The sequence below is a fragment of the Microcaecilia unicolor genome, chromosome 6 (assembly GCF_901765095.1).
Source record: "Microcaecilia unicolor chromosome 6, aMicUni1.1, whole genome shotgun sequence".
NCBI lineage: Eukaryota > Metazoa > Chordata > Amphibia > Gymnophiona > Siphonopidae > Microcaecilia > Microcaecilia unicolor.
The window spans coordinates 299379937-299392305 of record NC_044036.1 but is presented as its reverse complement, the minus strand read 5'-3'; the positions used below and the strand labels follow the sequence as shown (position 1 = coordinate 299392305).

At 44.1% G+C, this 12369-nt stretch overlaps 1 protein-coding gene across 1 annotated transcript in view; it reads right to left on the bottom strand.

The window, feature by feature from the left end:
• The window catches only part of DNAH9 (dynein axonemal heavy chain 9), a 408742-nt gene that overhangs the window by 245443 nt on the left and 150930 nt on the right, over positions 1 to 12369 (bottom strand). Inside the window, exons 38-39 of the mRNA XM_030208005.1 lie at positions 2405 to 2612; positions 446 to 611 (exon numbers count right to left, since the gene is read on the bottom strand). Of these exons, the coding sequence (XP_030063865.1) occupies positions 446 to 611; positions 2405 to 2612 (374 nt within the window). The remainder of the gene's footprint in view (positions 1 to 445; positions 612 to 2404; positions 2613 to 12369) is intronic.

Sequence of the window (12369 nt, the reverse complement as noted above, 5' to 3'; positions counted from 1 at the left end):
ATTTTTGCCCTAGGTTGTTTTTTAAATATTTTTTTCTACCTCTTGTTGTGGGGGTGAGATCTGGCACTAGACCCAGCATCTTCTAGTTTTCCATGCTGCTTGTCAGCTAGCTGCTCAGCAATGCTAGTGCCAGTGTCACATTGGTTTGGTTGGATATTGAGCCCCTCACAGTTGTGTGAAATCCCCTACCATCTCTCACCGAACAGCTTGACCGCTGCTGAATTATGAAACATTGAGAGCAGCAGGTAGCATTAGTTTTGATGCAGGGCTCACCACACTTGACAAAAAACGAATTGGTACCAACACCCTTGGGGAAAAGTGGGACCTGAACCCAGAACCTTTGTTTTGCAATACTGGCTCCGAAACAGGTGTTTTTACCATTAGGCCATAGCTCCATATGTAAACTTTTGTGACTGCCCATCCCAAGCATATCAGTACCACCCACCAGTGACTGTAGTCCATGTGCTGCCGGATGAGTGTGTGTGGCTGCACTGTGCCGTATGTGTCCACCTCTGGCATGTTCATGTCATCTATGAAGTAGATCAGCTTCCTAGTACCAGGGGGGCCATAATTCCGGCCAGCCTTCTTCTCCAGGGGTTTCTCCAGGATCGCTGATTGATGGCCAAAAGAAAACAGAAGATATTCAAAGAACCAGTAGTGATGCCTTTTACAAGAATCATAAATGCTCAGACCTGCCTTCAAGGTGATGCAGTACCCTCTCCAAGGTGTGGAGGAGCTGCACTGCCACACAGAGATATATGGATCTCCAGTACAAATTACCAGGAAGGTGCATATTTAGGCCTGTCTATCTGGATAGAATCATGTGATCTTCACTTGGCCAGAGTGCCTTAAAGACATTCCGCTGCAATTTTAGAAAGGAGTTTTCAAGCATAAACCTTATTTTGTGTGTAGAAGGGCTTTTATAAAATTATCCCACAATACAACTGCATAAAAGTACATATAGGGGTGAATTCTAGACATGGCACCTAAAAAATCGGTACAAAAATAAACGTTCTATACCCATGCCTAAAGTTAGGCGCAGTTTATAGAGAGTGCTTAAGCGCAGGGGTCGTGCATAAATTTAAGTGGATCCATTTGCACCAATGAAAATATAGTGCAACTACCCGTGCCTAAATTTACACGTGGAACCCTCGCATATAATTGGAATCCATACCCATGCTCCACTCCAAAATGCCCATGACCCTCCTATTTCTGCACCCCTTTTCTCGGATGAGCATAAAATTTAGGCACAGATTATGTGGCTAAATTTACATGTGTATATGTTAACTGATTTCAGTTAGCACCAATAATCACTTGTTAAAAAGCTAATTACTGGCACTAATTGGTTCATTATCCAATTACATTGCATGCACAATTTGGGTATGGGCCCAAATTTGCACGCAATATTTAGTGCTTTTTATAGAATTAGGGGGATAGAGATCATTTTCAAAGCACTTTAGACTTACAAAGTTCCATAGATTTATGTAACTTCAAAAGCCTAAGTGCTTCGGGGGAAATTTTATATATGGCAACTTAAAAATCAGCGCCATAAAACCATGTGGTTAGCATGATTCTAAAGTTAGGCATAGTTTGTAGAATATGGTACCATTCTTGCATCTAAAATTTAGGCGCACCAATTTAGGCCACTTAAAACAATGCCTAAATACCTGCACCTAAGTTAGGCATACATTGGGTGTATTCTGTAGTAGTTCACATAGTTTTTTGAAACACCCACAACCCACCCAATTCCACGCCCATGACCTTGCCTCCTTTTTGACTGTGTGCATTGGAATTTACACGCACCACATTATAGAATACTAGTGGAACCATGCCCATTTCCTCAACAATGAAACGGACCCTAGGAAGGCTGTCATGTAAGTGTTTTTTTCTCTCTCCCCTGCCCTCCCCTCCATGTTCAGCGATTCTTCCCTCCCCTCCATGTCTAGCGATTCTTCCTGCAATTCTCTCCTCCCCTCGATTTGTACCTGAATGTTCTCTGGCTGGCTGGCGCTGGCTTCCGTTCCGTTCGTAACATCCCTCCTGACGTCAGCTCGCCTCCAGCGTTCCCTTCCGCCCTCTGACATCATTACGCCTTGACACGAGGGCGGGACAGTGAGGGGGAATGGAACGCTGGAGGCTGGCTGATGCCAGGAGATGTTACGAACCCAGGCAGCCAGACATGGAACGTTGGAGGTGCAAATTATTATATAGGATGCCTAGAAAGTTGGTCGCTCTTCTTTGAACCTTTTCTAATTCAGCTATAACTTTTTTTGAGATACAGTGACCAGAACTGAATGCAATACTCAAGTTGAGGTCACACCATGGAGCAATACAGAGACATTATAGTATTCTATGTCCGCAGCAGGGCCAAGGTGGTCTTCGTTTAGTGCAATATGCAACTTACCCTGCAGCATGGCCGAGGTGGTGTAGTAGTTAAATGGTACATTCTTCACTATATACTCCTCTGGATCAAGACAGCTTAGTTTATCAGCCACCAGCACTGATTTCCCTGTGCCTGCATTTCCTACCAACATGACTGGCCTGCGTCTCTCCAGTAACTTATCCACAAAGTATCGTACACGGATGGTCTCCATGGTGTGAACCAGACATGCCTGAAAAACAAGCATTTAAAATCAGTCAAGAGTTGGACTGCAACCACCGCAGAAATACAGTGGCAATGACAAGTAGAAATAACAAGCTTATGTAAGAGAGATACTGATAAAGAAAAGCACCAAAAGACAGCCCACAGAGTCAAACAAGCATTCAGAGAGACAAACAGAAAACACAGCCATCAAGAGATGTGCATCTGGATTTATTGTATGTACACGGTGTCCAGAAAAAACAGGACCCCTTACATAGATTCAAAATACTTTGCAATTTCTTAAACATTTATTATGACCTTTGAAAATACATTATCCCAATCTTAGCAAACATTCCTAGGCCAGTAACCACCCGGGGTGGATCGCTGCTGCACACCCCCCTCCCCCGATGCATAACCCCCCACAGCGCATCACCTTCAGGTGGCTCCACCTTCCTGGCGCATCACCTTGGTATGGCACTGTGCTTTGCACTGTATGCCTTATTTTGTCGCAAAAATGTAATTGCAACTTCATTTTCTTCACTAAACACCATTTTGCTAAAACAGATCTTAGTGGTCACTTCCTGAATGATATCATTTTGAAAACAGGAATCACCCAGTTTTTACAGTATCTTGCAGTAACACCAGTCAATAATAGTACGTTTGTTTTTGGGTTATTTGGAAAAATGTTGGGGGTCCCGTTTTTTTCCAGACAATGTGTATATATTACACCTTTTGAACCCCACATAATGGCTTTCTCTAGCACGACATAAATGTTGAGACAGGTATTTGCAGTTAATCAGAGAATGAGAAACATTTTAATCATGATGGCCACCCAGAAAGAGGCAACATAATTACCTATGTGCCTTTATCATACAGGCTTTCAGAACTACCCCTGCTCTGAAGGTGTAAATGTATGCACCACAAGCATAGTTTATAAAATACGTACAAGCATTGCAACTTTGCCTTAGCTCCACCTAAACTATCCTGCCGACTACACCTACCTACTGATCACATAAAATCAAGAACCTTGCCTATTTTTTGCTCATATATATTTTATTTATTTAGATTTTGCTCACACCTTTTTCAGTAGTAGCTCAAGGTGAGTTACATTTAGGTACTCTGGATATTTCTCTGTCCCAGGAGGGCTCACAATCTAAGTTTGTACCTGAGGCAATGGAGGGTTAAGTGACTTGCCCAATATCACAAGGAGCAGCAGTGGGATTTGAACCAGCCACATCTGGATTGCAAGACCGGTGCTCTAACCACTAGGCCACTCCTCCACTCCATAGTTTTATAAGAAACACTATCCACATGTACAACATTCTTTACATGCTATAAAAGCTTTATAAAATTGCCTGCTTTTATGTGAGATATGCACAGGTATTTGTGGGGGTGCAGAATAGGCAGAGCAGGGACACAATATTTTAACCCCAAAGAATCATCACTAAGGCTGGGTGTTGCTCCACTAACCTGAGCCAAACCTGAATTTTGGAGTATCCATGAAGTCCAGATTGGAACTGAAAAGTAGTGCCACAACTGAACACTGAATGAAGCTTCCAATATTGAACATGTGGTTGCTGCCAGCACCTCCGCATGGCTGCTAATTGAAAAATGCCAAAGTGCGCTTCTAGCCCCGATAAGATCCTATACCCAACCCTTCTAGGCCTTTTTTGGAGAAGGCTGACTGATCACATAGATGAAATATCACTTCTGACAGATTAATTACAATTCTGCAGACAGTGCTAACCATGTGACTAACTAGGCGCAACATGCCTTAAATGTTTGACAGGGTTACACCAAAAACTACAACATGGTTGCCAAAATGGAATAGTACATTACAGGAAGGAGCCGCTATCATCTGCCATCATTCATCCACAGGGTAAACACTTTGTGCATTCTTCCGCTCCAAAACTACTGCTACATGCTACAAGCAATGAGCATGCAAATTACTGCTGTATAAAAATGTTCTTCTGGGTCTTCAAATGTGCAAGTTTTATCATTCCGAATGACTCACACTTTGGGGGGGGGGGGGGGGGGGGGGGGGGGTGAAAGAGCCTGTATCTCATCCTGAACTGTTTCAGCTGTACACAGAGACTCAAAAAATCTCTCAGGTAGTCCCAGAATTCTAAAATTGCTTCTCTTGCTTCTATTATTCATCTCCTCTAACTGCAATTTGATTCACAGCATCTGTTTTGCCTCCACCTGCAGGCTAGTAAACCTGTCTTGAGGCTCAAGCAAAGTTGGAGTTCAAGCAAATTTTGTTTTGAAAGGAACCTGTTTGATGACTGAGGGAGATTACTTCTCCCTACACGACAGCAGCAGCAGTTTGCTGATTTACCTGCACCATTTCTTTCAGTGCACACAGTTCTTGGAGAACCATGGCATTATGATCTCCTCTTCCCAAGCGGTAGGTACCATTTTGACTTGAGACAGCGGTTCCTGTTTTGACCTTTTCACACCTGTATTGATGTGGAATGATGGTTCGTTTTTATGTGATTTAGCTGCCAACAAGATCAGTGAGTGCTGTTTGCTTGGCTGAATGTGTTCTCTCAAATAAAAAGAGTGGAATTTTGTTAAAAGAAAGCTTGCCTTGGGGGGCTCCTCACTCAAGCTGCCATGTTGTAGCATGCTCATCAGCGCCCCCATATGCTACTATCATTAATCATTTACATTGTGCTACATGATTTACACAGATCTTTAAAATAAACAGTTATAAAGATGTATATAGTGCTGCACAGACAGTCTCTGCTCTGTGGAGTTTACTATCCTGTCAAGTTAAATAGAGAAAAAAAAAGTTTTCAAATAAGTGTTGTCTTTAGAATTCAAAGAAGAAGAAATGTCAAGGTGAATAGAATTCAGTTCCCAGCTATGAGAACGAAGTGTTCTTTCCACACATTTGTGATAGACATTAGAAAGGTAATTGAATGGAACACGATGACATAGGGGCTCATTTTCAAATCACTTAGAGTTACAAAGTTCCATAGGTTACTATGAGGCATATTTTCAAAGCACTTAGACTTACAAAGTTACATAGAGGCATATTTTCAAAGCATTTAGACTTACAAAGTTACGTGGAGGGGCATAATCGAACGGGGCACCCAAGTTTTCATGAGGACGCCCTGCAAGGACGGCCCCGTGAAGGGGCGGGGAAACCCGTATTATCGAAACAAGATGGGCGTCCATCTTTCATTTCGATAATACGGTCGGGGACGCCCAAATCTCAACATTTAGGTCGATCTAAATGTTGAGATGGTCGATCTTAGAGATGGTCATCCCCGGTTTTCGGCCATAATGGAAACCGAGGACGCCCATCTCAAAAACGACCAAATCCAAGCCCTTTTGTCGTGGGAGGAGCCAGAATTCTAGTGCACTGGTCCCCCTGATATGCCAGGACACCAACTGGGCACCCTAAGGTGCACTGCAGTGGACTTCAGAAATTGCTCCCAGGTGCATAGCTCCCTTACCTTGGGTGCTGAGCTCCCCCCCCCCCCAAAAAAAAAACACTCCCAACAACTGTACACCACTACCATAGCCCTAAGGGGTGAAGGGGGCACCTACATGTGGGTACAGTGGGTTTTAGGTGGGTTTGGGATGGCTCACATTTATCACCACAAGTGTAACAGGTAGGGAGGGATGGGCCTGGGTCTGCCTGGCTGAAGTGCACTGCACCCACTAAAACTGCTCCAGAGACCTGCATACTGCTGCCATGGAGCTGGGCATGACATTTGAGGGTGGCACAGAGGCTGGTCAAAAAGGGTTTTGAAGTTTTTTTTTAGGGTGGGAGGGGGTTGGTGACCACTGGGGGAGTAAGGGGAGGTCATCCCTGTTTCTCTCCGGTGGTCAACTGGTCAGTTTGGGCACCTTTTCACGGCTTGGTCACATGAAAAAATGGACCAAGTAAAGTCGTACAAGTGCTCGTCAGGGACATCCTTCTTTTTTCCATTATCGGCCAAGGACGCCCATCTCTTAATCACGCCCCAGTCCCGCCTTCGCTATGGTGCCAACACGCCCCCTTGAACTTTGGTCATCCCCGCGATGGAAAGCAGTAGAGGGCGCCCAAAATCGGCTTTCGATTATGCCGATTTGGGTGACCTTAGGAAAAGGATGCCCATCTCCTGATTTGTGTCGGAAGATGGGCACCCTTCTCTTTCGAAAATAAGCCTGATAATAACCTACGGATATTTGTAAGTCCAAGTGCTTTGAAAATGAGCCCTACAGTAACATATGGAACTTTGAAAGTCTAAGTGCTTTGAAAATATTCCTCATGGTATGCCATGTTAGATAGAGAAAAAAAAAGTTTCAAGGAAATGGTATCTTTAGTAAACAAAGAAGAAGAATGTCAAGGTGAACAGAATTCAGAGTTCCCATTTATGAGAATGAAGTGTTCTTTCCACACATCTATAACAGACATTAGCTGGGTTATTGAACGGAACGAGATGACATGGTATGAGGAAAACCAACGAACAACATCAGAAAATACTTCTTCATAGAAAAGGTACGACAGTATGGCATGGTCTTCAGAGGAGCAGGAAGAGACTAAAACAGTCACAGAATTCAAGAAAGCATGAGCATATGCACATGGATCCTTAGATGCAAATAGTGAGGGAAAAGCCAGAGATCCACCTTCAAATTCTGTGTTTTTATGACTTTGGGTTGCCACCTTACCCAGGTCAACCTGAACAAGCTGATGCAGAACTAGTTTAGTCCCACTGCATGCAGGGAATTTTAGTTCTCTACAAAAAACAAAACCATCTCCTTGCAAGTAATGGGGCAGAACAAAAACTGGATCAGCCTCTTGAGAATGAATAGTATGAGATGACAAAAGTAAACTAAGTGCTCCTATAAAAAACCAAACCAATCATGTGGCCAGAGGAGAGACTGAATGGGCTCTTACAAAAAAAATGTCATTGCAATCAGATGACAATTTAAATTCCAACACAATTGCTAAGGGCTTTTGACAATGGGCCAGAAGCTTTGTGATGCTGAACTGCTAAATACATTCACTTTCCACACTGATCAGCACCAAAATAACATGGCAGAACACCTACCTGATTTATGCTTCCTTTTACTTGTCTTGACATTCTTTGGACCCTGAGATTTAAATTTGTCCCTGAACAGAGAAATTTGGATGCATATGCCCCTGACACCTGATAGTCATACATACCATGTTATGAAATGATGTGGGAAGAGCTCCATCTTCTGGTCGAAATGTTAATTCACCAGAGCTATATAGAACTGAAACTCTATAGTGGTAGCAAGACATAGAAAGGGAAAGAGGATAGGATTCGATATACTGCCTTTCTGTGGCTACAATCAAAGTGGTTTATACATTATATACAGGTACTTATTTTGTACTTGGGGCAATAGAGGGTAAAGTGACTTGCCCAGAGTCACAAGGGGCTGCAGTGGGAATTCAGCCTGGTTCCCCCGATTCTCAGCCCACTACACTAACCAACTAACTCCTCCGCTCCAGCAATTGTGTGAGGATTACCTCCCATTAAATTGGGTAATGCATGCTAGATGTCGTGGATCTTTACCAGAAAGCATACTGAAGAACTTTCTGCACCTTCTTGCTTTCCTCATGGCTGAGCTAGACGTTTCTGAAATTAGTTACCAGACGGACCCTTTTGCTTCACATCTTAAATAAACTCATTGCGCATCTTTTGCAGAAATGAACGAGATTGTTCCAGAAGCAGCAGTAAAACAGACTGGATTCATTTGCTGCCATCACCAGAATTGGAGCTGACGACATTAGAGAATAGGCAGCTACAGGCTGCACAGAAGAGGCCCGAAGAACATGTGAGCCAAAAGAGTCACACACTAGATCTGTGTTATCAGAGCAGAACAGATCTTGTGCTGATTTGATCCACTGGCCTTGGTCTGTCCTGTGCACGTACTATATGAACTGTTCTAAGTAAGGATCTTGACACTGATACTTTTATGAAGAAGCCTTCAAAGGAAATGACTGCATTTGGTCTGCGCTTTGGAGACACTCATTGAGGAATTTATGCAGGGACATCTTTCCACATCTCATGTGCTTTAGAAGGGATCAAGGATGGTACTTTTCCCTCAGGGCTGTGCAAATGCTCAGGAGGCAGTTGTGTTTTGGGCCTGGGAACATCTGAGGAGCCCCACACCAGTCTGAGTGGAAACTGGTGGTGGTCTTTAGTGGATGGGCTTTGGAAATTATTGTGCAGCGAGGTAGATGGAATTTTGACAAAGATGTTCTGCTTGGATGCACTTTTTCAGCCAACTGCTGCATAGAGAAGATCCTTCTTTCAGTACTGAAGCAGTTTTTCTCATCTTCATAGTTACAAAGACAGTTGATGCTGTCCCTTTGGGCTCATGGAGACATATGAGGACAATGGTTGCATGCAGCCTAATTGCGATCAAAGACAAATCAATGTGTCAAAATTCTGGATTTTCCTGCTACACTGTGGGTAGGGCACAAATCTGACCTCTCAAAAACTATTGGGAGAGCTCTGTTTTCATGCCTATTTGACAGAGTTCAAAGAACAAAGCTGAGGCGCTGAGACTACTGCATGCAGGAAGGGCCACACATGCTCAAAACTTTATAGTAAGTTGTGAGTTCTGGGTGGGAGAGCTGTTCTGACCCAGCAGCATGGAGTGACATCACCCACTTGTGTTCCTGATGCAATCCTGTTTGTTGATGGGAGAATGAAAATATACAACTTTCATGGCACATGCAATTTTAGATGCAGGACAAAGAGGCAGGGAAAGGAGGCAAAACTGCATAGGAGATTTGATTCTGAATCACTGCTTGTACTTTGTTGGTGTACTTTAAATCCACAGCGCAGCAGCTACAAAGCCAACAGATACTTTGATAAACCACATTTTCAAAGGAAAACTGCTTAAATGATATTGTTCCCCAATGGAGAAAGGGACCACACATATTACACGTAAAATAGAGAGAAAGAAAGACATACCCCTCTGCTTGCAGATTTTTACCACACTTCACCCAACACAGACAAAAATGTACTTGATTATTGGATAAGGCTAAATATGATGGTGGATCTCATCAGTGAGTATCAAAATCAGGAGAGAAGGAGACTATGTCCCAAAATATGAAGTCACAATGATGTTTGTAAGAAAATGCCCTGATCAGGAACTTGAAAGGTCATTTAGGTGCCAGTCCCTTGAAAAACTGACTTCTGAAGAGATCCGGGAGATGCTTAATGCTTTTCAAAGAGCCCTTTGCTTGAGGAATGATGACAGTATAGACTCAGATTAGTGGCCCCAACATTGTAAAGTGACCTTTAGCAAAGCAGCAAATGGAACAATGTGGGAGGCACAGACAAATATAACACCCAACCCAGTCAGACAAGTTTGCACAGATTTTGGATATGCTAGAAAAAATGCTCGCCACTTCTGAGTGAGGACAAGGGAATGCATGCTTCCAGCAGGAATCCAATAAGAAATGCAATGGAGAAAGGGAAACAGTAGTTTCTGGATCCTATCTGGTGTGTCAGAGTTCCTGTTACAGTATGAATATTCATTATGGTAGGGATAGATTGTCTTGTATAAGTTCCAGTCTAGGCAAGGAACCTTCCTCGCCCATAGGAAAAATAATAGCACAGGGCTTAACATCCCTGCATGGAGAGGGAGGTAATATTGGCAGATATAAGGAAACTCCTGATATGGATAATGGTATTTTGCAGTGTATTTATGACTCAAGTAGAGAGGTTTATTTATTTATATTTATTTGATACACTGCCATTCGGCTCAAACCATCATGATGGTTGTGAAGAAACAGTGTGTTTTAACACTGTGAAATGTATTAGATATTTTCCTGTTTTAATTATGTCCTGAAGTGTATTTCTCCTATTTGGCCACTAGGTGGTGTTGGATGCAAAGCTGTTATAGGGAACTGAATGTTCTTTTTCTTGAACACAAGCAGGAAGCAAGAAGCAGTATATGTTTAAAACTTGTTGACTAGGCATTTATTGGCATGGAGTTTGAAAAATTATCTAGCAGTTGTTGCTGGCTGTTGCTTCAGTCTTAGCCCAGGAGGAAAGACAGACAGAGCTCTTTGAGGCTCAGTGAATCAGAGCCGCCGAGAGCCGGAGCCGGGCCCGGGACAAGGCTGCCCCCGGCCCCCCCCCCCCCGAGATCGCCGGGCCCCGCCCACCCGAGGTCGCCGCCCACCTGAGATCGCCGGGCCCCCCCCCCCCCCCGCCGCCCACCCACCCGAGGTCACCGGGCCCTCCTCCACCCGCTATCGGACCGGGCCCTCGGAACTAACCTTAAGCCTCCTTTCATTTCGCAGCAAGCAGCGGCAGGGCAGACCTCTCCTCCTTCCTTCCGTGCCCCGCCCTCGCGGACGTTACGTCAGGCGAGGGCGGGACATGGAAGGAAGGAGTGGCCTGACCTGCTGCTGCTGCTTGCTACGAAGTGAAAGGAGGCTTAAGGTTAGTTCCGGGAGTGACGGAGGGCGGGCCAGGTGGCGAGAGGGCGGGCCAGGTGGCGGCGCCGGGCCCCCCTGGAGGCACGGGCCCCGGGACTTTTGTCCCCCCTATCCCCCCTCTCGGCGGTCCTGCAGTGAATTATGTCCTGGCCTTTGTTTAGACAGTATATAGATGTTTAGTTAATATTTCAGTTTCATTGTTTGCTGATTGCACATTTTTGTTCATTGCTCCAGTGTGACAATAAACCTGTTTAGTTTGTTGACTCTGCTGTGTGGACTGATGAAGAATCCTGGTGGTTTGTGTGTTGGGTCTGTGAGTGCTTTCTGTGAACTGCAGGATCACTGGGAGTGTGGCCCCAATAACCTAGAAATCGATAGGGATAATTTGAGAGCAGGGGACTCGCCCAGAGGCAGTTGTGACCCAGTCGGTGGGAAGAGGGTGTTAATGTAGAGCACAAGCAACAGGTGAAGGTGGACCACGGGGTAATCCCAGGCGGGTGGTTAGGCATTTTGTGACAATGGTGTACAAAACCTGCATTAAAAATGGAATAAAACGTTCTTGAAATACATGACAAGGTGGTAAAAAAAAGGATGGAGAAATGTATAACAAATATCAAAGGTCAGAAACAAGAAAATTTTAAAAAACTAAAGGGAATGGGAAAAAAGGCAAAGCAGGACCATGGAAAGAGTCCTGTGTACCTGTCAGATGTTGCCAGAACCAGATAAAGCTGTTTTCTATTGAACACAGAAACTGAGCACAAGTGACAGCTTTGAGAGATATGCTGGACACTAGATCTATGGCATCCACTATGAGTGAGGCAGTTGAGCAGATGTTGTTAGATAGAAGAGCATGTCATTACAGTATGTTGTGGGAAGCATCAAACACGTTCTAAATCAGTGTATGATGCTGAACTTGAAGCATATTGCGGCAGTTGGACTACTGTCATCAAGCATTTATTGGGAGATCTCAAGAAGACAGAAGAATATTGGAAAAAGGTGTGCAAGTGAGCAAGACCTGATGCTGAGGCAACTCTGGATCTGGTCTCCAATGTAACGTGTGTGCATGGTTAAACTAATGATATGCACCACTCTATACCTGCAGAGGCTTGGGGAAAGCTTTCTAATTCTGCCCCTATTTCAGCTGGTACTAATGTCATAGCTGGTCCGGGACAGCGGCTACCAATGTTTTGGTGGGAATGGTGGTGACTGGAGTGACAGATGGGTGCAACATAAGATGATCAATCCTCAGACTACATCTGTCACTTTGACGAGATATACTAAAATTGCAGATGTTAATCCCTTGATGATTCTGAGCATAAGTACATAAGTAGTGCCATACTGGGAAAGACCAAAGGTCCATCTA